The following is a 27,239-nucleotide window of genomic DNA, read 5'->3' as shown; positions in this document are numbered from 1 at the left end:
TTGGGCACACATCTGAGCAACAACTAACTGATATTAATTACTCAGCAAAGCTGAAAGTAAAGGTTTTGACAATTAGGAAATCAGGATACATCAACACATTATTTTTCCATTTCCACTATAATGGCAGAACAAAACTTGCATTGCAAATGAGGACCAATATTTGGTGGGAGAAGATTGTACAATTTTTAATTATCCTTTTGAATCTGCTTTAATGTTCAGCTGGCTTATGCAGCCCTAATACTGTTGGAATGGCCCAGATGAAATATTCGGTATGAAGTCATACGTGATTCCACTTATTAAAATGTTCGCATTTGTGAAGTCAAGCACATCAAGGACAAACAATTTTCATTTCTCTTGTGTTCCTTCTGCACTGAAAACATCTCAAAGTACAGTGACATGAAACAGCAAGGGTGGAGAGAAAAAAAGAGTGCAGCCCCCAAGATTTAGTCAAATCGAAAGGTTTTATGGAGGTTTTAGGGAGCAAGAATAGAGGTGGTAAGGCAAAAGACACTGGCAGACAGTTGTTAAATATGTGACAGTTTCCCTGACAGAATCCATGTCTCTTTTACCTTTGTCAATTCATTAATCTAGGGTATCTCTGTGTGTTATTTTTATGTATTATTAATCTCTCCTTTACAGATGACAGAAGCAATACACTGAAGACTTGGTTTATGGCAGTGTGCCAAATTATCGAGACTGTTCACAGAGAGGTTTAATGGAGCTCACATTAATGAAACAACCATTGTACACTTTTAGCTTGTAAATGTGAAATTTCAGTGATATGACTTTACAAGAAGTAATTTATTATGTAGAAGAAAATCATATTTGTAGGTATTTCGGTCTCAAAATCGGATAACATGGAGAAAGGGGACAGGTATTGCAATTAACCTATATACATCGATTGCGATACAGTGTGTAAACTTCATGCTGCCTTCAAATTTGCATGCCAGCTGTGTATATCCAGTGCTAAATGTGTTGTGCAGTGGTTGCATGCTTCAGCAGGGGGCACATGTTTGTGTGACATCAGTATCACAAAGTTACCATGCTTCCTAAGGAAGGGAAGGTGCATTCTGACTGTAGCAAGTGCTGGAACAGACAGAAGAAAGTTTGAGCAAGAATACTGAAGAAGACAGGGCAAAGAATGTATTCCAAGGTTCTCTGATGTTGCACCATGATCCTTGGTTTGTGATTTTGACTAAAGCAGAAAGAGATTAAGGATAGGAGGAGACAGGGGACTATGTGGATCAGGTGACCCTCCAGACAAACTACGAAAAGCAATAGAGGTGGATAGGTCTGGCAGTGAACAACAATATAGCCTAAAGACGTTGGATGTGGTGCTTGGATTGTAAACATTCAATGATGTACATATGAGTATCTGAAATAGGAGCAGAAATTAATCTTGAACCCACACCATCATTCAATAAGGTCATAATTGATCTGTTTGTGTTTCAAATTCCACACTCCTGTCTACTCCTGATAATCATTGATTTTCCTGCCTTACAAGAATCTATGTGCCTCCACCGTGAAAACATTCAAAGACATTGACTCCACCACCTCTTTATGCAGAGTTCCAAAGTCACGCAATCCTCGGAGAGAGAAAAAAGAATGCTTCATATCTGCCCTAAAAGAACAATACCTAATACTAAAACCATACCCTGGGTTGACTCAGAGCAGGAAACACCTTTTCCAGATCCATTTTGTCAAGACCATTCAGGATCTTATACTCTTCAGTTAAGTGACCACTGCTAATTTCCAAAGGAAACAAGTCCAGCTTGTCCAACCTATTTTCATAAAGTTGCCTGCCGATTCCAAGTATGTATGTGAGCCTTCTCTGAACCACCTCCAACACATTTACATTCTTCCATAAATAATAACTACAAAACTGTACATGGTATTTGAGATATGGTCTCACCAATATCCTGTATAACTGAATTATTTAGATTAGATTCCCTATAGTGTAGAAACAATCCATTCGGCCTAACAAGTCAGTGCCGACCCTCTGAGAGTAACCGACCCCCCTACATTTACCCCTGACTAATGCACCTAACACTATGGGCAATTTAACATAGTCAATTCATCTGACCTGCACACCTATGGATTGTGGGAGGAGACTGGAGCGCCCAGAGAAAACCTATGCAGAAACGGGGAGAATATGCAAACTTCACAAAGACGGTCACCCGAGGCGGGAATCGAACCCAGATTCCTGGTGCTGTGACGCAGCAGTGCTAACCATGGAGCCACTGTGCTGCCCCCAAAATCAGGAACCAATCAACCCACCACTCTCCTACTTTGGATGCTTGGCCAGATTTGAACCTGGGTCATCAGAACATCACCAGAGTCACTGGATTAAAAGGCTAGTGATAATACCATTGGCCATCACCTCAGCCCCATCTTTATTTCTTGTGTAACAAATAGCATTCAATTAGCCTCCCTGATTACAACTTGTCACTCCATGCTAACATTTTGTGACCTATGCACCACAACACCTAAAGCCTTCGGCACCTTTGAATTCTGCAGTTGTTCTCTGTTTAAGTAATACTCTGCTTTTGCATTTGTCCTGCCAAAGTAAACAACTTCACATTTTCCAACATTATACTCCACCTACCAGAAATTTGCCCACTCATTCGATCTATCTACATCTGTCTATCACTGCCTTATGTTGTCTTCATTATATACCTTCTACCTTTTCTCAATAATTCTGTACCTATCTTGGTGTCATCTGAAAATTTAGCTACCATGCCATCATTTCCCTCATCTAAGTCATTGATGTAAATTGTAAAACATGAAGCTCTAGTGCACTCCACTCAGACTGCTAATCAAAGATATATTTATGTATATTCTGTTTTCTCCCAGCCAGCCAAACTTCCATCCATGCTACCCCCAACTCATCTTTGCATAATAACTTTACGTGGCACTTTTACCAAATACCTTTTAGAAATTTAAATATAGTATGTCTACAGGCTCCCCTTTATTCACAGCCTATGCTACTTATTAAGAGAACTCTAATAATTTGGTTAAAAATGACTTTCCTTTCACAAAACTATGCTGACTCTTTCTGATCATTTTGAGGTTTGCTAAGCATAATTATAATTGCTTTAACAATCAATTCTAATAATATCCCCACAAAAGACATCTATCTGACTGGTCTGTAGTTTTCTGTTCACTGCCTCCCTCCCTTCTTGAATAGAGGGGTTATATTTCCTCCTATCCAGTCTGATTGAACATTTTCAGAAACTCCTGATTAGCCCTTTGGTCATTCTCTGCCATTTTTTATAATCTGACTCGTCATTTGATCTGCCACTTATCTTTGCAGAGTTAAATGCTTTTTACTTAAGTTAAATATTTTCCCCAACTTCTTTAGTTAATCATGAATGATGGGTCCCCCCTTTAGAATTTTACTTTATAATGGGAATATACTTATTCTGAATTTTCTGAAATAGCCACTTGAACATTTGCCACTGTCTCTCTATTGATCTATATCGTAGCCTAGTATACCAGTTCATCTTGGAGAAAGTGAGGACTGCAGATGCTGGAGATCAGAGCTGAAAAATGTGCTGCTGGAAAAGCGCAGTAGGTCAGGCAGCATTCAAGGAGCAGGAGAATCAACGTTTCGGGAAGAAGGGCTTATGCCTGAAACATCGATTGTCCTGCTCCTTGGATGTTGCCTGACCTGCTACGCTTTTCCAGCAACACATTTTTCAGCTACCAGTTCATCTTAGCTAGCTCAGCTTTCATGCCCACATTGTTGCCCTTGTTTAGGTTTAAAATGCTAGTCTTAGATACAGTCTTCTCCCTTTCAAATGAATGTGAAATTAAATCTCATTGTGATCCTTGCTACCTGATGGTGAGGCTATTAACTAATCCTGTCACATTGCACAATCCTAAGTCTAATATATCACACTCTCTGGCTGGTTCCAAAATGTGCTATTCTGAGAAACTATCTCAAAAGAATTCTATGAACTCATTATCCATGAAACGATTGTTTAAATGTGAAACTCAAGATGCCCATTATTATTACCATCCCTTTATTACAACCCCCACCCAATATTTGTCCAACATCGTGGTTAGTGTGAGGGGATCTGTAGACCACTCCTCCGAAGGACTTCTTTCCCCTATTATTCCTCATCTCCCCCAAACTATCTCTATATTCTGAACCAAGGTAATCATAGCTGTTGCACGAATGCCAGCCTTGAATAAATACTCTCTCCCTCCACCTTTACAAAGCTTCCAATTTTTCTTGAATGCCATGTACCCCTCAATACTCAAGAACCAATCTTTATCATCTTTAAGCTGTGTTTTAATAGCAGCTGTCAGATTGTATTATTTACACAAATTTATGTAAATGTCAACGTGGTCATTTTATTATGAATGCTCCATGCAAATCTAAGAGCCTTTATTTTATCTTTTTGTTATCTTCATAACATCTCGACTTTATTGCTGTTGTATTCTTAGTCTTTTTTTTCTCTGCTCCTTCTTGCAATTCTCTCACTCTCATTTCCCCATTACTATTTTCCTCCCTTATCTCTATTTTTTTAAATACACTGCACCTTTCCACATTTTATTCCTTGCCCCCATTATTTAATTTAAAATCCTTTGTATGTTACTAGTTCTACGATTTGGCAGAACACTGGCCCCAACACAGTTCAGGTCAAGATTGCTTCAACAGTGCAATTCCAGTTTCCCCACCAGAGTGTTAATGGCCCATGAACTGAAACCCACTTCTCCCCTACCAGTCTTTGAACCGTGTATTTTCATCTCACTAAATTTATGGATGCTATCCCAATTTGCACACAAGTCAGATAATAACCCAGAAATCATAATCATTGAAGTTCTGCTTTTCAATTTAGTATTGAGAATTAGTTCATTCACTCTATGCAGAACCTCATTTGTAAATCTACCTGTGTCATTTGTTCGAATATGGACCATGACTACTAGATCATTCCGGTCCTTCTGCAAGTTTCTTTCTCACCCTGAGCAAATGTCATAAACTTTGGTATCTAACAGGCAGCACAGCCATCTGGACTCTTGCTCTTTGATGTAGAGAATGGTGTCAATCCCCCTTAGTGTACATCACCTACTACTACATTCCTTGCTGCTCTCCCTCCTTGAATGGGTACCACATGCCATCATCAGTTTGCTTATCCACCATGGAGCCTCCACTTTCATCAAAACTAGGCTGAGAAAATCTCACACCTATTGAACAAATGCAAAGGCTGAAAGTGCTGCACTCCTGCTCTCTCCTTATCTGCCTCACTCATAGTCACACCTAACTGTCCCTGATCACTGACCAAATTAGAAGATTCTGTCGTAAGTGATGTGACTGCCTCTCGGTACAAACAAACCTCGATACCTTTTACCCTCCTTGATGTGCTGTGTCTGTACTTCAGCCTCTAGCTCATAAATGCTGAGCTGGAGCTCTTGAACTTCAGGCATTTACTGTAGATAGGTTTGCCCCAGATCACAATAGTATCCAAGAGCTCCCACTCACTCCAACATTGACACATCGCCTGACCTGCCACCCTTAATTAATTATAATCATTTACTTACATTATTCATTTATGTTTATTGTCTTTTATTTGTTTTTATTAACTTTTCCATCAACTTGTACATTATTTTAAATTTAAGAATAGAAAAGACCTTAACTGATTACAAGAGACTCAGTAAACAGCTAGCTAATTTCTCCATTGTACAGGAAGATCCAGTTCCAATCAGATCCAATGACTTTAGTTCCTCTCACAAATGGTCAAGATGCTGAGTGCAGCTTTAAACGTTCAAATCCCATCTCCTATAACACAAGCCTCAGCTACTGTTCAATGCATCAGACCCACTACTCATCAGTCGCAACTCAAACTTGAGATTCAAATCTTTACCTTATGCTCACATCCTTAGGATTCACTATTTGTCTCAGAGCCACATCTCACAGCCATATTCCCAGACACTGCTGACATTTGCTGACATACTTCCTTCATTGTTGTATAACAAGGTAATGCAAATAGAAGCTAGCTTATGGGGAAGAAACATGGCTTCATAGCAAAGACAGTGTGCTTCATCATTGGAATTTCAATTGAGCACATGGCCTGTGGTTTACTCTCAAAGTGATCAGTTCTGGTACTGACATGCGGTGGAACCTTCATATAAAAGCAAACCAAGCACAAGTGGATCATGTGTAAAGCACGTGTTTGCACGGTGTCACAGCAGTCAAACAAACATGCCCTCTAATTGATTACTAGGAATGCTGAGGCAACATCCTTGAGATCAGCAATGTCTCTGTGGAGCACAAACCTAGTGTTTGCTCTTTGAATGATATCTCTCATGCTCCCGTCACTACCAGTAAGCCAATATACTTGCTGTTGCCTCCCATGCTGAGATGGAACAGTTTCCCAAGTCAAGACATTTAGATCTGATTAAGGTTGTCATCAGTTCGCATCAGCCATGTCCATAGTCACTGGGAAAACACTGCAGGATGGCATAGCGGCTAGCACTGCTGCCTCACAGTGCCAGGGACTCAGGTTCGATTCCAGCCTTGGGTGTCTGTCTGTGTGAAATTTTCATGCTCTCCTTGTTTCTGTGTGGTTTTTCCCAGGTGCCCCAGGTTTCTCCCACAGCCCAAAAATGTACAGGTTAGGTGGATTGGCTCTGCTAAGTTTCCCTGTAGTGTGCAGGCTAGTTGGGTTAACTATGTAAACGTGGGGTTACTGGGATACGGTGGAACTCTTCAGAGGGTCAGGACAGACTTGATGAGCCAAAAGGCCTCTATCTGTAGGGAATCTGTGATTCTATGACTAGGTAGGAACATTACAATGACAAATTCACAAGGACAGCAGTCACTTAGTGAGCATATGGGGTAATCAGTAGAAATGTGTATGTCTGATTTGGTTTGATTTCTAACTTAGAGCTGGAATATTTAGTTTGTCATGCCTTTTATTTTTCATTGTGGCCAAGCAGATGACCAGGAGCAGAAAGAAGGTGAGCTATGGACTGTTGCTGAATGAGGAACTGGGATTAAGTTTTCTGATATTGTAGTGAGAGAATTCTATTATGCATAGCTTGGTCAGTGGGGGCTAATTTGGTTATCTTCTCCCTTTCTGTTCCTCCTTTGCTTGCTTCCTCCCCTCCTACTCATCTGCTCCTTATAAACCAGTCACAATGTTATGTAGTATGCAGTCAGCCATCAAAGATGATGATATGCAGGCTGCTGAGTACCTATAGGACTCCGAGGGACATTTCAGGAAGTAGGGAAGTTGTTCAAGCACTCCGATGGTCTTGATTACATTTTGTATGGCAGCATAACTCACCTAACACATGTGCTGTCCACATGAACATAGGTTATGCACTGGAGTTGAGCGTTATGCCATTAAAAGTTAATTCCTATTAGCTAGCAGCCTCTAGATTGTTGTAGTGACTCAGATGGAGCTGGGCACTGGTGAATGAATGCATCATGGTCGCTGCCAGCATACTGAGCATGACCTGCACCAAGTGTGCTATTGATCAACCGTTAAATGTTGAGGGAGTGGAATTCCTTTCATTTATGGTACAATTCATGGCTGACCTGCAGTGCCTGCAAAATGATTCTCATGCAGTGAATTGCATCCTGTACCATGGGGAACGCATACTCTTCGCAGAACTGAGCACTTGCCTGGATCTGAAAAGAGACTGAAGTATATTCTCTGCTCTTGGATCACAAAGTTTCAGTGACATACCCTATGTTATGGTAGATGGAAAACTGGATTGCAAATATCACTTGCTCTAGTCTGGAAGGAGCCAAACCAATAAAAGTTCACAGCCACAGGCCACTCACCCCACTCTGCTGTAGCACTTGTGAGTGTAGAAAGTGGCAAACATTACGGACAAAGCCTTTAGGGAAGTGAAGTTTCAAGCAGGAGAATCACTCCTGAACACAATGGATGTTTACGGCCTAATGAGAAGGCTTTTCCCCCACATTCTTCTCCCCCTTCCAGAAACTTTGCTCCGATTATTCTCTCCATCAGGCTGTGGTTCACAGGGAATGCAAACTACTGTACCAATGTCTGGAACAATTGGTTTGTGCAAAAACATTCAACATGCGCCACATTACTTCCTGTCAGACTTTAGCAACTCTAACCAATTTAGAAACCAACAAAATGTCCATAGTCAGAACAACAGTCAGTGGACTTCAATCAGAAACTAATCCAAAAGTAGCTGATGATCCCTTTAAATAGAATTGGTGAGATGTCCTTCCCTCTGCTGAAACAGAGTCTACTGTGTGAGGCTAAAAAAAGGGCTGGAGGGTTAAGCTATAAAATGGTTGTACTAGCATCATATCTTTTCTTGATGGCCTCTAGTTATGCTGTTCCTCACAAATGGAAATATTCATTCTGTGTCTACTCCATCAAAACCTTTCATAATTTTAATGGCCTCTAGTAAGTCACCCATTAGCTTTCCCTTTTTCAAGTAAAATAAGAAAAAAAAACAACCTGTCCTGACAGATGCAATCTTGCTGTTCCAGCATCATCTCTGTAATTGCTTTTGCACCGTTCCCTATACTTCAATTCCTTTTCATAATAGGGCAATAGGGGAAGTGTGCCAGAGAATGCAGTGCAATGATCTGTAATAATAGATCTATGAACTTACTCCAAGTATCATATAACTTAAGTTTTCACAAGTTTAGTTTAATTTCTCTACTTTTCAATTCTATCCCTCCAGAAATAAAATCTAAAGCTTACATATGCAGACTTATTAACTTAGTTTGCCAGTTTCAGTATGTGTATTTAAACTCCACTTTATCTCATTTAGATCCTTATTTTTCATTTAGTATGAGATTTCTTTATTTTACTCCAAAAACATCACTTACACTTACTTATATTGAAACATAATTTGGCAATTATATGTCTATTCTACACGTTTATCAAAGCTTTTTTGTAGTTTGTTGGAATCCTGGTCAGTACGACTATCCTCCAGTGCTGAGAGTCATCTGCAAATTTAGAAAATGTGCTTTGATTCCAAAGTTGAATTGTTAATTTAAATGATTAACAACTGGTGATCCCAGCACATATTTGCAGTACATTATTTTTCACCAGACATCTGTATTTCTATGCTCTATTTCCTGCCATGCATTCTGCTGCTTGTCACTTAAATCTACATACTTTGGCTTTATTTAATATCAAGAGCTTTTTTGAAATACAGCTAAAAATTACATGCAAGAATACAAAATATAAGTAGAATATAAAGCTCCTTGCATCTTTCAATATGTCTACCAAACTCTACTTTTCAATTTTCTCCTCATGTCATCTGATAAACAAAATTCTGACAATTTTGACAATACTCTATCATGAAGTATCTCCCAAATGTCTGGAGTTGTGAATTCCAAGATTTGCAACCCTTATGATGAAGAAGTATCCTGTCACTCCAGTTCCAGATGGTCCACCCCTTATCCTGAGACTGTGGCATCTTGTTCTAGTTTCAACAACCTCTCAGTGTCTGTCCTGCTGATCCAATCTGAATCCCGAATACTTCAATGATACCATATCATATTCTTCTAAATTCCAGAGGATATTGGCCCAATTTACACAAACTGCCATTCCAGCAATGTATCTTGTGAGCCTGCCCTGTAGCACATGCAAAGTAAGTATATCCATCTAGTACATCAGGTGTGATCTCCCCAAAGGCCTTATAAAATTATATCAAAACTTCCTATCTTGTGTTCCAGTCTCCTTGCAATAAAGAGTGAAAGGCCATTTGCCTTCCTAACTGCTTGCTGGGACTGGTTATTAATTTCCTGTGTTCCCTATGTGAATACACCTAAGTCTCCATGAACACTGCCATTTACAATTGTCACCCCTTTCAAAAAGGTTTTTTCTATTTTTAACCACCAAAATGAATAAACTCTCTTTCCTACATTATACTCAATCTGTAACTCTGTTGTTCACTCATTTAACCTGTCTATAAGTCTTTACATTCTATTAACGTTCTCTTCATTGTCTAAACTCCTACCTAGCTTTGGATCACCAATAAACTTGGATACATTAATCTTAGTCTCTTTGTCAAATCATTAACATAATTTGTAAATGGTTGCCGCCCTATCAGGGATTTTGTGGTACTATATTGGTTACAGCCTGACAACTTTAAAATTCTTCATTTACACCGAATCTCTGCCTCCTGCCTGTTAATCAAATTGCCATCTATTACTGCCAATTCACTAAGTCCTTATTTTTATGTTAACATTTTCTAAGTTATCAAACATATTTTGGAAATCCAAATTTACTGCATTGGCTGGCTTCCCTTTATCTATCCTACTAGTTACATTCTCAAAAAATTATAAAACACAATTTCCCTTTCATAAAATTACATGGCACTATCAAATTATGCTAAGAATTTCTAGATGCTTTGTTAAATCATCTTTAATAATCGATTCAAGTATTTTCCTAATGACTGAAATGAAGCAAACAGGTCTTTATTACCTTAGTTTCTCTCTCTCCCTCCTTTCTTGAATAGTAGTATTACATTTGCTAGCTGCTAGGATATACTAGAATCAACAGAATTTTGGAAAATCATAACCATTATCTCTGGAGATTTTGTTTTGGAACTTGTGAATGTAAGACTTCATATTCAAGGTATTTGCTGGTTTTTAATTCCTGAAGTTTTGCCAGTATATTTTCTCTTGTTGAAGTCATATTATTATATTCTATCTAGGCTGCAATTTGGCCTTTTAACCATGAAAACAGATGTTAAGTGTGGATTTTGCTGCAGACTTTGGGACCCTGATGTCAGAACCTTGAATGGGTTTGAACCTGTAGTTGCTTGGATTGAGACTGGGAAAGCAATATTCTTGGAAGCAAGGTTCTAACTACTGCCTTTGCACTGAGTGCCATGTTAAGGACAGTGCGTGGACTATCAATACTGCTATGTCAGAGGATCAATAGTTCTGGATCTCAGACAGGACAATTGGGACAAGTGGGTATGCTTGGTGCAAATCAGAAACCCACAAGTCTGCCTCAATATGGAGCTTGACTGCACAGCAGTAAATCAAGAAAACAGAGTCTGGAATGATTAATCCAGTGGGGTGGAGCATATGTCTCTCTGCTGGATTGGTCTTGGCTACTAAGTAAAATAAGTAAGTAAAGTTTTATTAATGAACCTTATCAGGACACAAATCCTCTGGATAGGATTACCTATTGACATTCCCAGCAGCTTCCATATATGATGGAAAGTGAGGGTTGGATGGAAGAGTACTCTGCTGTTGACAAAATGTCAGCAAGCTCGAAAAGTGCTCCCAGTTGAGATTTTCCACATGCGAATTGGTTGCTGTCCTCTATGAATTGGGAAGTCAATCTGGCTACTGCACCTAACCTACACATCCCTGAACACTATGACCAATTTAGCATGGCCAATCCACCAAACTTGCACATCTTTGGACTGTGGAAAGAAACTGGCCGAAGCCTACACAGGCACGGGGAGAATGTGCAAACTCCACACAGATGATCACCCAAGGTTGGAATTGAAACTGGGTCCCTGGCACTGTGAAGCAGCAGAGCTAACCACTGAGCTACTGTGCCACCCCAGAGCACGCTGGGTGAAGTTCTTAGGTGGTAGAAGTATATTGGGAAGCAATCCAACATGACTTCCTTCATTCTTTCAGTTGTTATGTTGTCAAGCTTGTCACCATGAGACTGGTAAAGCACAGCCCAAAAATACTTGTTCAACATATCTACAATTTCCTATTGTTTATGATATTTTCCCATGCAAGGGAGTCTCTAAGGACCTACTCACCTCATTGTAACACATTTGTAAGTACTATTAAAACACATTTTTGCTTTTGTTGCTACATTGCCAGATTGCCTCGACTTGCCTCTTTAGACTTCTAAATTTCCCTTCACCTTTCTTTTAAAGCTCTATCCATAGTCCAAGTTATACAGTTTGCTGATGTTGCTCCCAGCTGATCGAGATAGCACCCATCTCAGTAGAACAGCTCCCTCTTTTCCCAATACAGGTGAAGTGTCCCATGAATCAAAATGTGCAGTTTTTAAGCCATTGCATCAGCCTTGTTTATTCTCTGTTGCTTTCTCAAAGAATTAAATGAGATTAGTCAAGTAAGTGATTCCCTTTTAAAATCAATTTATTCGCTATTGCATTGACTTTATTATATCTTGGATTCTGGATAATTTTTGCTTTCTTTTTTAGAGGATTCTATATTTTAACCTATCCCTTACATAAAGCTGACTATTCTGTCTTCCTTCTTAAATATAAGTGTAATTTTAGCCGCTTGCCTGTTCTTCAGCAAAATACCTCTTCCTAATGAATAATTCACTATATGTAATAGTGCTTCTGCTACCTTTTCCTAAGGATTGTTTTAAAAAAATACATGGATACAATTCATTCTGAGCAAGGGTTTTAACTTCTTAAAATGAAATTAATTCATTTATTTAATGTTTCTTCTTCTTCAACTTTAAATGTAGCTACATCATTTCTAATCTCATATTCTGATTTCATGTCAGGCTCATCTGTCTCCCTAGTAAATAATGGAGCAAAATAATCTTCTAATATCTCTGCCACTTTGTTATGACTGCCTCCTATCCAGCCCCTGGTGGCCTAATTTTCATCCTTAATTCCCTTTTACTTTATTTCCATGTATTTAGAATATTTAATTATTTAGTTTTATGATACTTGATAATTAAGTTTAAATGTTCCTGTTTCCTAACTTCTTTTTGACTTCTCTCCTCATCTTTATGTATTCCCCTTTGTTACTAAATAAAAGAAGAACTGTGGAGACTGGAAATCAGAAACAAAAACAGTAATTGCTGGGAAAGGCTCAGGAGTTCTGGCAGCATCTGTGGAGAGGAATCAGAGTTAACATTTCAGGTTCAGTGGCCTTTCCTCAGAACCCCCTTGTTACTGTTATGTACTTTATCCTTTACTTTTGCCCTAATGTCCTTATCGATCCATTATGTTATCTTCGTATTTAACTTGTTCCTGTTATTTGGTCAAGTACAGTTTCCCTTGATTCTGTTGAACACCATTTCAAATGTTTCCCATTCCTCTTTGAACTGGATTTGCTAATATAGTTGTTAGGTACCCCAAATTATTTTAACTGCTCCTTAAAATCAAATTTCTTCCAATCCAAAACCTTAGCCTCTCTAACGGTTATGTTCTATGCAATTATTATCTTTACCTCTCTGATTCATTCTCCAATATTGGATTTCTACATGGTGAGTCATAAAGAAGTCCTTCCTGAATTGTAGCAATTCTATTCCTTTATCCCTTTTTCACACCTCTTCTGGCCATTTAATTTTTGTACTGCTGAAATTTCCTATAAATACTGAGTTAGTGAATTTGTTTGCATACTTGCTCCTCCATTTCTCTTTAAGTGATGCACAGACCATCTTGATTCATGTGACTGATCTTTTATAATCTTTTGACTCTCCACATCTGGGTTCTATTTCGATCTTATTGATGCTGTACCACATTTTGCTTGCACTATCATGCCAATAGCATTTGAAGTTGAATAGATGCCGTTGGCTGCTTGCATTTCTATCACTTACATGAATAAATACATAATTACTTAAAATACAAGAGATATAAAATAAAAGTCATAATTCATTATTGTGGATTCATTTTTCATTGCACATTAGTGACTTCTGCCTATTACAAAATGAGATGCTAGTGCAACCATGCTGTATCTAGCTCTGTGCTGGAATAGAGAGCAATAATTACTGTGTTAGAACCCTCACTGATTTTTCATCATGTTATTTTACCCTTCTTATAATTTTTGGTTTGGTAGCAGCAGCTTGTTTTTTAAAAAAAACCAAGAAGCTATTATTTGCTTATAAAGCTAGGTCTGAAAGTTAATTGCAGCTTAATTCTAATTAAAAAGTCTATAGATGCATCAACTATAGAGTAACCTTATGCTCAAGAAAATGGCGATACTGTATGTTTATTGGAACCTTACAGGAAGGTGGTCAGTCTGACAAGGAGAGGCCAGAGATTGAACAGTTTGTATTAAAATGTGTTCAGGTTGGAAGGATTGTGCCTGCAAAAGCTACAGGATAGGGTCTGATTGCTCTCTGGTTGTCCTCTCAGTATCAACTTATTGAAAGTTCAGAAAATAGAATCTCAGTTAGAAGAATTAAGTGAATATTCCTCAGAGCCTACTGGAAGCTATCTGCATGCATTTGTTTCATCAGAAACCAACCAAGATATATGTTGGTGACGTTACAGATTGTAGAGACTGCTTAAGTGACATGGCCAGTTACATCTCATTTATTTTTCCCTTTTGATTTATTCCTTAATTGTGTTTGTTTATCTTACTGTCTTTGTGTGAGAGCAAGGACTAGAAACAAACAGGATTGGACTTAAATCTTAGATGCTGTCTTAAACAGAATAGAGCCTAACAAAAATGACATGGTAGAGAGCAGCATGAACGAGAACTTGTTGGAAAGGCATGCCAATAATCACAGGAGATTTTAACCTACAAATCAACTGGAAAAGTCAAGTGGCAAAGGTAGCCTAGGTGAGGAATTCATTAGAATGCCTTCATGATTGTTTCTCATCACAGCATGTTCTGGAGCTAACCAGACAGCAGGCTACATTAGAGTGAGTATTGTGCAATGAGATGGATTAGTAAATGATCATGTTGTGAAGGTATCCCTGCATAGCAGCAGTCATAATATGAATTCACTTTGAGGCAGAGAGGAGTGAATTTTTAAAATTTAGATAAGGGCATTTGTGTGAGCATGAAAACAGAGCTGACTAAAGTAAATTGGCAGATTAGGAGAGATCAAAAGAGACAGTGAAGTAAACATAATAAACAAAACACCACACTTAAAGAAAAAGCAAATAATGGTGAAAATACAGCTGGGAAGATAAAAGGTTGGACAGAATATTAAAAAATAAAAAATGACCAAAAAGTTAAAGAGAGAAACATTAGATTATGAGAGGAGGCTAGTCAGAACTTTAAAAATAGATAGTGAGAGTTTCTATCAATTTTTAATGAAGAGTAGAGCTAACAAAGTGAGTATTGGGCCAACAGAAATTGAGGCTAGAGAACTGATAATGGAAAACAAGGAAAAGCCAGGTGAATTGATTTTGCATCAGTTTTCAGTTTTGAGGACATGGGTAATGACTCAGAAGCAGCAATAAATCTGAAAATGGAAGAGTGGGAAAAACTCAGCAAAGTTAAAATCACTAGAAAATTTGTACTGAGTAACTTATTTGAACTGTAGGCTGACAGGTTCCCACATCCTGATCAATTTTATCCAGGATCTTGTAAGCAGTGATGGGTGAGATGGATAATGCATTCGTTTTTATTTTACAACAGGCTCTTGATTTGGGAGCAATTCTATTAAATTCAAAGATAACAAATATATCTGATCTATCCAAAAAAGGAAACAGGCAGAAGGCAGGAAACGACAGGCTTATCAGCTTCACATTAGAAGCTATTAGTAAAGACATTATAGTACACTTGGATATGTTCAAGGTAACCAGAGACAGTCAACATGGTTTTACGATATTGTATCTGACCAATCTATTTAAGTTCTTTGAGGAGGTAGCATGTGTTGTGAAGAAAGGGGCACTGGTGGATATTCTATACTTAGATTTCTGGAAAGAATTTGATAAAGTTCCATTCAAAGGCTATGGGAAAAAGTAAAAGCTTGTGGTACAGGGATGAGCATGCTGGCATGGACAGAAGCTTATAGCTAACAGAAAGCAGAGATTGGTTGTAAATGGGTCTTTTTCGCATTGGCAACATATAATTAGTGATATGTTTGAAGGATTGGTGCTGGAACATAAAATGTTTACAATTTATAAAAGTTGCTTGAATGAAGGGGCCAAAACTATGGTTGCCAAATTTGCTGAAAACAGGAAAGCAAGTTGTGAAGAGGACATAATGAAAGTGTGTAGATAGTTAGAGTGTGTAGACAAACACGTGGTAAATGGAATCTAATGTGAGATAATGTGAAATTGTGTTTTTTAGCAGGAAAAAAAGCTTGCTTATAAATGGTGAGATATTGCAGAACCCTAATATGCAGAAGGTTCTGGGTATCCCGGTGAATGATTTACAAAAGGTAAACATGTAGGTACAGCAAGAAATTAGGAAAATGAATGAAATGCTATCATTATGATGAGGGAAATTGAATACAAATGTGGAGAGGCAGTGCTTCAGTCAACTGACACTAGTGAGACTGTATCTCAAGTACTTCCTCTAAGCAAAGATGTCACTATGTTAGGGGAAGGTCAAAGAATGTTTACTAGATTAATATCTGGAATGGGTGAGTTATCTAATGCAGGAAGTTGGACACATTAGGCTTGTTTCTGCTGGAGTTTAGAAAAGTAAACATGACTTGATTAAAATATAGAGTCGAAAAGTGTGGCGCTGGAAAGCGCAACAGGTCAGACAGCATCTGAGGAGCAGGAAAATCGATGTTTCAGGCGTAAGCCCTTCATCAGGAACATTCCTGATGGAGGGCTTATGTCCGAGACATCGATTCTCCTGCTCCATGGATGCTGTCTGACCCACTGTGCTTTTCCGGCACCACAGTCTCGACTCTGATTTCAAGCATCTGCAGTCCTCACTTTCTCCTTCATTAAAATATATAAAATCCTAAGGGGTCATGACAGGGTTGATGTGGAGATGATGCCTCCATCTATAAAAGGCTCTAGTACTAGGCATCACTATAGAAAATATATATATATATATATATATATATGTATATACACACACGTATGCAAACACACATTTAGTATGAAAATCTGGCTCTATCCCCAGTACTTTGCTTAGCATTCAAATCTTGTACTAAAACTCTTTGCATTGTTATCTCTCCAATATTGCAGACATTTTAAGATTTACGTACTTTTTTCCCTTTTGGGGAGCTCAATCTTGTAGGTTCCCCAGAGTGTCAGCTGAAACTTAGTGATATATCCTGATGTTGTTTCATCCTTATTTATCTCACAAGTTTCAACAGAATTGGCTTGATCTGTAATCTGAAAGAAAAAGTAAAATTTATAGAATAACCACAGTGAGTTTGACATTTGCCTCTTTTAACTTGAAAACTAGGTTAAAATCTATCTCAGACTGACAAGACAAAGGCTTCTAATTATAAGATTTCTGTGTGTTTCAGCAGTCTGAATTCAATTTCCACTGATCACAGTTCATAAGACAAAGAGTTCCTACAACCTGATAGTATAAATAATTTATATAAAGTAAGAATGAAGACAAACTTCATAATCAACATTGATAAATTAAGAAAAAACTTAATAAATCAAAAGTTAATGACTAAATTACACTAAACCTGGGATTTAGTGCTCTGTGTCCTATGCATTAAAGAAGTAACTTCAGAGAATAAAAGTTGTTTACATTTGGGAATATGGCAGATTATTAGGAATCCTAGGAGTTTGGTAGAGCTACCCTCGTTGGCTTTTTGATTCGGCCACTGCAACTAATCCAACTTCCAGGCTTTCTGAGCAACTGCAGTAATTGAGTATAACAATGATCTGCTGCAAATTTATGATAGCGTAATTATTTAAAGTAACTTGAGGATATGAGGACCTGAATTTGTAGTAAATTTGTAGGTGTAGTAAATCTCCAAAGTTAGCTAGAAATGAGCGAAAAGAAGGCATAACATAGCTGGGCAGCACTTAGCTTCTTTGACACATCATTGGCCATACAGTATCAAAAGTGAGGACCACATCAAAATTCAGCTTCTCTGTGGATGGGCTGAAGGAATGTGTCTCCAAAAATATACAGAGTTAGTTGACTAGGCAAAGAAGGTCTACAGCAAGAGTTTCATGCATGTACCTAGATATAGAGGCTTAACTGCAGCAGCAAAGTGGTTAGCTAGCCAATCCTCATACTCTTGGCACTTCTGGTTGAAGATGATTGCAAGTTCTTGAAACTTGTCTTTTGATCTGATGTGCAGGGCTCCCCTATCATTGCTGATATGAACTTATGAATTAGGAGCAGGAGGCGGCGAATCATGTGTGCCCAATTCATTCAAATATAGTTCTCCAATTTCAGAACTGGATACGAGAGTGCTTTTGTTACCATGTTGATTTTGCAAATATCAACACAAAATTCCATGACTCATCTGTTTTTGGCACCATCACTACAGGTAGGATTCAGCTATTATAACTTAGTTCTGTAATATCATTGTCCATCCTGAACCCTGTTGCTTCACTGACTTAAAATAATCTCTCTGGACTGAGTCTGTGAGGTGTCATTTTGTAAGTAATGTATTTCCATCTGAATGCCAAATTTGCTATTCCCACAAATTGATTTATAATTCTGTAATAACCCTTATATGTCACTTTGATAGCCTTCTGGAAGATAAACATGATTCTGTAGATTATAAGACCATCAGAAATGGTCTGGTTAGAAGGGCGGCACGGTGGCACAGTGGTTAGCACTGTTGCCTCACAGCGCCAGAGATCCGGGTTCAATTCCCGACTCAGGCGACTAACTGTGTGGAGTTTGCACGTTCTCCCCGTGTCTGCGTAGGTTTGCTCCGGTTTCCTCCCACAGTCCAAAGACGTGCAGGGTCAGGTGAATTGGCCATACTAAATTACCCGTAGTGTTAGGTAAGGGGTAAATGTAGGGGCATGGGTGGGTTTGCTTCGGCGGGTCGGTGTGGACTTGTTGGGCCGAAGGGCCTGTTTCCACACTGTAATGTAATCTGTAAATCTGTAATCTGTAATCTGACAGGGAGAACAGATACATGGGAACACTACCACCTGTAGGTTCCCTTCCAAGCCGCTCTCCATTTTGACTTGGAAATATATTGCCATTCTTTCACAGTCACTGGGTCATAAACCTGTAAGTCCTTCCTAATGGCATTGTGGGTCAACCCACAGCAGGTGGACTACAACAGCTTCTCAAGGGCAACCAGGGACAGACAATAAATGCTGGCCAGCTTGTGATGTCCCCATATCCCACAATTAATTAAAAAAGGAGCAGGTGTAGGCTGTTCAGTCCCTTGTGCCTGTTCCACCATTCCATAGGATCATGGCTGGTCTGACGTTCCTCATTTCCACTTCCTGCCTTTTCCTGTTAACCCTTGATTCACCGACTAATCAAAAATCTATCTCAGGCTTAAATACGCAGCTCTCTGTGGAAAGGGTTTTCAAAGACACAACCCCTCTGAAAGAAGAAATCCCTTTTCATTTCAGTCTTAAATTGGCACCACTTTATTTGAAGACTCCTTCAGTCCCAGACTCTCAAATGAGAGGAAACACCCTCTCAGCATTTACCCTGTCAAGACCCTTAAGAATCCGAGATGTTTCAGTGAGATCACCTCCCATTCATCTAAATTCCAGTGAGTAGAATCCCAACCTATTTAACATTTGCTCATATGACAATCCCTCCATACCAGGGGTTACTCTTTTCTTGAACCTTTTCTTGAACTGCCTCCAATTAAATGATGTGTTTACTTAAATAAGGAGACTAAAACTAGTCACAGTACTCCAGATCTGGTCTCACCAGCACTTTGTAATGTTCCAGTAAGACTTGCCTACTCTTACACTCCGACCCCATTGAAATAAAGGCCAATATTACATTAGCAATGTAATCTAACCTTTTAACCATCTTCATACTATCCAATCTGATTGTTGGATGGTCATATTTTTTCAAATGCTGATTTATTCTCCAATTGTTCTGATAGTTCCATTTCACTGTCTACTTCTTTCAGTCTTACGGTACATTTTTTCCATAACCAGCATTCCTGTCATAATAGCTAACATTTCTAACATGCCACATTTGCTGATTATTTCTTGCGTCTACTCGCTACATTCTGCACATCACTGAGTTTCTGTAGGATTTACTAACATTCACTGAACCTCGAGTTTAATGGACCCTAGACATAGGTAACAACACTAAAACCTAGTCTGTAGCAACAAAATCTCAAACTTTAGCCTTTTTAGCTTTCCTTGCAGTTGAACAGATCTTCAAGTACTGGTATCAAAATTAAACGTACAATTTTAACTGAGGGTTGAAGTTTTCCCACCAGTTGACATAGACGGCTTGATTAGCAGAATTTGATGATGTCTTTTTGTAATCCTAGCCAATAAAAATATTTCAATATTTTAACCTGTGTTTTCCTAATATCTAAGTGAACTGCCATTGAAATGTTTTAGGTCACTCCTAAAATGTAATTATGATATTCAGATGGAACCATGACTTGTTGCACCACTGTTTCTTCTGCATCAAATTCATTTGTGGCATTTCTATTAAAAAGGATGTGCTAAACAAATCAGCCTCATTCTCTTTATCCTCATTCATCTCAAGAGGGTTGGAATATAAAAGCAGTGATGTGCTACTGAGACTTTATAAAACTCTAGTTAGGCCCTATTTAGAATACTGTATCCAATTCTGGACCCCCACCTCATGAAGGACATACGGGCACTGGAGCATGTCCAGCGGAGATTCACACGGATGATCCCTGGAATGGTAGGCCTAATATACGATGAACAGCTGAGGATCCTGGGATTGTATTCATTAGAGTTTAGAAGGTTGAGGGGAGATCTATTAGAAACTTGCAAGATAATGCATGGCTTAAAAAGGGTGGATGCTGGGAATTTGTTTCTGGTAGTCAGGGAGACTAGGACCTGTGGCACAGCCTTAGAATTAGGGGGATCAATTTAGAACAGAAATGAGGAGACATTTCTTCAGCCAGAGAGTGGTGGGCCTGTGGAATTCATTGCCATGGAGCGCAATGGAGGTTGGGATGTTAAATGTCTTCAAGGCAGAGATTGATAAATTCTTGAACTCACAAGGAATTAAGGGCTATAGGGAGAGTGCGGATAAGTGGAGTTGAAATGCCCATCAGCCATGGTATGGTAGAGTGGACTCGATGGGCCGAATGGCCTTACTTCCACTTCTATATCTTATGGTCTTATGTCTTATTATTTTTCAGTTACTTTTTGAAAATTGTATCCAATTAACTGAATTTCCAAATCATTTCTCTATTTCATTGATTGCTTTTCTTCCTGTCTAATTCTATAGGCCTGAGATCCGTCATAGCATGGTTAGAAAATCTGGAACATTCCTCCTGTATTATTTCTTTTAACTCCAATGGATGTTCACCCACCCTTGCTGCAGCCAAAATTCCTAAACCTGCCAGGTCACTTCCAAAACTAAAATAAATCCCTCTGTACAAATTTTCCTAATTACTCCCACTATAACTTCTCCATTTGCCAAGTCACTGTTTCCTCAGTGTAATGAAACTGGCTTTTAATCTCCACGAATACCTCCAATTAATATTTTCTCCTTTATTCATCCCTCTGGAAGACAAATAGTGACTGAATTGCTCCAGTGTGGCTTAATATCTTTATTGGTTTACCTCCTTGATGCAAAGTTATAAGGAAATGCCTTCCCATTTGAGATAAAATATTCAGCGCCTCCATGATTCTTCTTGTCAATATTTGAAGATTAGTTTTCATGACTTTTTGTCCTAAGCTATCTCTCTGTTTAGTACATTCTTAGGAAACATATTTTCTTTATACTACCACTGCAGTTTTTAATATCTATTTCCTTCCCAGATGCTCCCTTTTCTGAAGATTCATTAGGCATTCCTACTACTGCATCTAACCTCCAGCGATTGGGTTTGGTGTGTCCAAATGTATTATACTGGGAGCATGTTGATTTCTTTATATCACTTTTAGTTCCAACCTGACTCCTTTACTATTTTGGTATATTTCTATTTTGGTATATTTGGTATGTTCTCTAAAACTAATACATTCTCTCTTCTTTGTTCTTAGCTGTTCCGTGACTAACCCACATTTTCTAATTTTCTTGTTTTTTAGAAGTTTGAATTATTTTTAAAATTTCATCTCCTTTTCCAATTCACGTATGTTTTTCTTTTCTCTCCCTTTCGATTTCAAGTTCTCTCAACCTCTATGACCTTTAATCTCAGTTGATCTTCTAACCCAAGTCTTTTCATTTTTACCCCCATCTTAGCTATTTCGAGCTGTGACAGCCCACTTTCATGTTTCAGTTCTTTTAATTCTAAATGTTGGATAATCACTTGAAGCACCTCATCATTATGAGATCCTGCTAAAACTTCTACCTTCAATTTTTTGGCTAACTCTCTCGATTTAGCTTTAGTCAAAGATTTCAAATAATGCATTGTTATGTCTTCCACTTTCAGAAAACCCTTTGCACTATTCAAAGGCATCTTTAAATTCCATACAATAAAGCTCACCACAGCACAATTCTTCTACACACATATTCACGTACATACACTACTTTACAAATTAAAAGGCACAGACTCCTTTTAACTCCAATAAATTCAAATCCTGCAAGGGACCCCAGTTGATATGATTCCATCTGATGTTATTGTTGAGGAAATCAGATCTGACAGGTCTAGCATTGCTTGGTTTTATTTAACAAATTGACATTTCACTGAAACAGGAGAATACGATGCTGCACATCTTGTTTTAAGAATAAAACAGAAGTTTATTATGTCAAAGAAAACATGAAAGCAAACAAACCAAGTTATTAACACAAAGTACAATTTAAAATACTTTAAAACCCACAATAAAACTACAATATTTCATCCATCCTAACAGCATTTCTTTACATTACTCAAACACTAGAGAGAATGCCCTTCTCTTATCACATGGACAGGTTTGACCTAACTGTTGCTTTCATTCCCAGTCTGGACAGTCTGATACCCAGTTCCTTGAGTATTCACACAACTGAGCTGCTACCTTTTCAGCTTTGAACTGAGGTTCTGTGTTCAGGGTTTTGGAATTTCAAACTAAAACCTTACACTGAGATAACTTACTTCTAATTTTAACAACTAATATATTGCTCCAGGAGCACTGTGTTCTTCCAACTAAATTTTAACCAGGAATTCTGCAAATTGAATCCAAAGAAGTTTGCAAGCTATTGGCTTTTTATCTAAGCAAATATAAATCAATCTCTGATCTTTCAAACTAAAAGCAGGTTAATGCTCTTCTATGTTTATTCTGTCCATCCATAAAGCTCTTTCTATACAAACAATTTCTCATCACCTCTATAGGAAGTCTCTCTAATGTACTAGTTTAAAAAATAAACATGGCACATTAAATACTGATAAGTTAACCATTAAATTTCTCATGCACGCAGACTAAAACCCTTCTGCTAAAATTCAAACACAAAAATAAATAACATCAAAATATTTCACACACTTAACATCACACTTAAAGAAGGACACCAAAACTGTATAACTGATACACAACATCCTTACATTTATGTTCAATTTCTCTCATAATAAAACAGAATTTATTAGTTTACTTGCTGCAATTTTATATATTCCCACCTTTTACTCTGAGATTTTTGTCCACTTACTCAACCAATTTATATCTCTGTGCACTCCTCATTAAATCTTTGGACTAATGGCAGAGTGAGGGATATGCCAAATCATAAGGTGACAAATTAAAGTTAAATTCAATTTTCAAGAGGGATTTTTCTTTCTCTTGTTGTTTCCCTTACTGTTTGCCAAATGTTCAGTCAGGTAGATATGTTCATTCAGATTCAGCCAACTCAATCAGTAGGATTACTACTGAGTCATCCTATGTGTGGTGGACATTAAATCTCCTAACAGTTCTACATCACATGCCCTTGTTACTCTCAGTGCTCTTGCAAATGGTGCTCTACAAAGAGGAGCATTGTTTCCTCACCTTAGATAGACAGTAGGTGGCAAATGGCGGTAGGTATCCTCCTCCCCAACTAAACTTGGTGCCATAAAGACTTAGTAAGGTCTGGAATCAATGTTGAGGACTCCCTGGGAAACTCTGTTAATGAGCTGAAAAATGTGTTGCTGGAAAAGTGCAGCAGATCAGGCAGCATTCAAGATGCAGGAGATTGACGTTTTGGGCATAAGGTCTTCTTCAGGAATGAGGAGGGTGTGCCAAGCAGGCTAAGATAAAAGGTAGGGAGGACGGACTTGGGGGAGGGGCGTTGGGAATGCGATAGGTGGAAGGAGGTTAAGGTGAGGGTGATAGGCTGGAGAGGGGGTGGGGGCAGAGAGATCGGGAAAAAGATTGCAGGTCAAGAAGGCGGTGCTGAGTCCAAGGGTTGGGACTGAGATAAGGTGGGGGGAGGGGAAATGAGGAAGCTGGAGAAATCAGCATTCATCCCTTGTAGTTGGAGGGTTCCTAGGCTTATGCCCGAAACGTCGATTCTCCAGCAACACATTTTTCAGCTCTGATCTCCAGCATCTGCAGTCCTCACTTTCTTCTAAACTCTATTAATGAACAATCACTTCCAATAGGTCAGAACATACCAGGCATAATAATGATAGTGTCTAAGACGTTGTCCAAAAGGTATTATTCAGTGACTGTGACTGTGTCAGGCTTTCCTCAAACAGCCTGTGGGACAAATCTCCCAATTTTGCTTTAAATCCTGAGAAGTTCAACAGGAGGACTTTACGGGGTCATTAGGATTTGGTGTTTTTAGTCTCTCGGTTGATGCCAGGAGATCTGTCCAGTTTTATTCCTAGTTCTCATGTTCTTATATAATGAGGGAATCTCCAAATTCTGAAGTCTTGCAACAAAGAGAGATGAGAAATGAAACCTGTGGGACTTCTTTCATTATGACTATAATGTAGTGCATCACTGACTGCTGACGCTTTGATAAGGCTTTAGAATTACAACTCGATAAAAGACAAAAAAACGTAAAATGCTTTTCTAAATTGAAGTTGCTACTTTACAAAATGGAACTGGTAATAGGTATCCTAGAGAGATTATAAATGTTCAGAGAATAAGATGTGTAGCATTGCAAATGCTGTAGAAAGCAAATGATAGCATTGTAAGAAATAGAGCATTTTGGAAGGATGAAGAAGCATTTCAAATGTAATCTTTGAAATAAGATAGTGCATAATTGGCCCATTTATTGATAGAAAGCTGCTTGAAATAAAATAAAGGACATTTTGCAAAAGTGAGATCCTATATTCCGCAATTGTGCAATAATGGACATCTGGAAAGTGGCTATATCAGAATAGCCTTAAACACACAAAACCTGTTCTCATGGAATTTGACTGATAACTTGCACAACACTGCACTTGGTTTAAGAGTACTCTGAGTTGCAAGATGTCTGAAGAGGTGTATTGGGTCACAAGTTGATTTTGAAAGATCATTCCACAGCGTATGTAGAGGCTGCATCAGGAGCAATATCAGGAGCAATACCTCAGACTGAGGCATCATTGTGGTAAAGCACTGTACTTGCAAGTCAAACGCTGAAAACAGCAGACACTGATAACTTAAATGGTGCCCAAGCCAAAAGATCAAACAAAAGCACTGTAGCCTAATGAAATCCAGTTGAGGATAGTAGTAAACTAGCCAACTAATAAGAGAAAGAGGTTCAATGAACAGCATGGTGAATGTAAGAGACATGGATTATGTATTTATATGTTTCTTCAGACAAAGTCCCATATGGAACAACCTTCTGGATTTTGCACTAAAGGTTTCAAATAAATGACAATGCTCAATCAATTTACATCAATATACAGGAAGTTACAAATCATCTGAATGTTGTAGGAGAGAAACATGCCATCTTGCATTAATCAGCATAAAAGCAAGAATGCTAAGTTACAAATCAATATGAAAACTTATGCTGCAGGAGGAAAGGGGTTCTGGCTGGATGGCTATTTGACTTTGATTGGCCGAGGTGTCGTAATAGAGAATGCGATTGAATAATTTTGATGGTGAAAAGCTTGAGGATCCTGAGAGCATCTCAAATCTTGAGCAGAAAACATCTATGTACAAATGAACTGTTCCTCTAGCCAAGCTATTTCAATACAGAAATGATACTGGCATTTACTTAATAATGGGGAAAATTGGTTGGATATGTCCTAACCTCAATCTGGCCAAATCTAATGCGACCAATTACTGCATATTATTGCACTTCCAGGTCTTGTGGTGCAATGAATGCATATCTGCCTCTGATCTAGAATCTCAGTGCAGAATTTGATGGCCAAAGAAGGTGCATTCACAACATAGTCAAGATAGTTAAGTACCAACTTGTAAGTCCAACCTTCCAACAAATCTAATGGAAAATGCTAAGAGTGAAAGATATCCTTGATCAGCATGACATGAAAATAAAACTGGCTACTCTACCATCACTATTCATATATTCACTGCTCCAAACTACACTGTGCATGCAAACTAGGATTTCTTATGGGCGTGCTTTTTTTTAGTTGGCTGGATGGTCAGTGGGAATTAGATTGGTGCCAGTAAAACAAGGTATGATACCCAATCTTGCTGGGGGATTTGGAAGCTGTCGCCATGCTCTACCTTACACATGGTGGAGGACATGGCAGTTGCGGCTGGACTTACTGTCAGGAAAAAAAACTGAAGAAAAAGTCTCCTTTACAACATGAGTAAAGTGCAAAGTCATGGAAAAGTTATCAATGGTGCCACCAACTGACACTTATCCACTAAGAATCTCAACAATGCTAAATTTAGGTTCCATCTGCATCCCTTGACTGATTGCCTTGTCATAGTCTTAATCCAGACTTGGACACACGAGATAAATGCTGGAGGGAAGTAAAAGTAGTTGGTTTCCAAAGTAAAATAGCACTCAATTAATGATACCATCGAAGTATTATAGCAAAAGAGAGATCAATGAGAAAACACTCCAGTGGGTGGACTCATACCTGATACAAAGACTGTGCTTGTACTGTAGTCATTATTTCAGCTTCAGGACAACACCATTAAAGTTCCTCAACACAGCATCGTTGGCCCTATCATCTTTATAATTACATTCCTATTTTTATAATACCATAGAAGGTCTGTTTACAGATGACCCTACAGTGATCAATTCCATTCACAATCACAAAGTAGCTCATGTGAACCCTTAGGAGGAGCTGGCTAACAATAGGCTTGGTTTGCCAAATTGCAGCTAACGCCAATACTTTGTAAATATCAGATAATGCCCATCTCCAACAAGAAAGTTCCCAACTAGCTCTCCCTATTTTCACAGCATCACCATTGCTGAATCTTGTACTATTAACAATGTTGGGGGTTATTACTGAACACAGGCTTCACAGGATCAAATATATTAACATTGTACCTACAAGAACATGGCAGTGGCTGGATACATGGTGATAAAAATGTCATGTCTTGACCTTTTGAAACCTCTTATCAATGACAATTGCAAATCAGGAATATTTTGGAATGCTCATCGCTTTCATGTTTGGGCAAAACTGTAAAATTCGAGATCATCACATCAGCCTCATCAGTGCTCCTGCCACTAAAATTAATATTTAATATTTCCATCATCAGTACACTTTGCT

At 38.4% G+C, this 27,239-nt stretch overlaps 1 protein-coding gene across 1 annotated transcript in view; it reads right to left on the bottom strand.

Annotated features, from left to right (window-relative positions):
* LOC122550661 (PC3-like endoprotease variant B) overlaps window positions 1-27,239 on the bottom strand; it is an 889,929-nt gene that overhangs the window by 15,204 nt on the left and 847,486 nt on the right. The window contains exon 17 of the mRNA XM_043691743.2: window positions 16,824-16,953. Coding sequence (XP_043547678.1) covers window positions 16,824-16,953 — 130 coding nt within the window. The remainder of the gene's footprint in view (window positions 1-16,823; window positions 16,954-27,239) is intronic.

Source organism: Chiloscyllium plagiosum, unplaced genomic scaffold (assembly GCF_037043375.1).
Source record: "Chiloscyllium plagiosum isolate Xiang-an unplaced genomic scaffold, Cpla_swu_hap1 HiC_scaffold_6, whole genome shotgun sequence".
NCBI lineage: Eukaryota > Metazoa > Chordata > Chondrichthyes > Orectolobiformes > Hemiscylliidae > Chiloscyllium > Chiloscyllium plagiosum.
The sequence above is the reverse complement of the archived record's forward strand: the minus strand, read 5'-3'. Positions and strand labels throughout refer to the sequence as shown.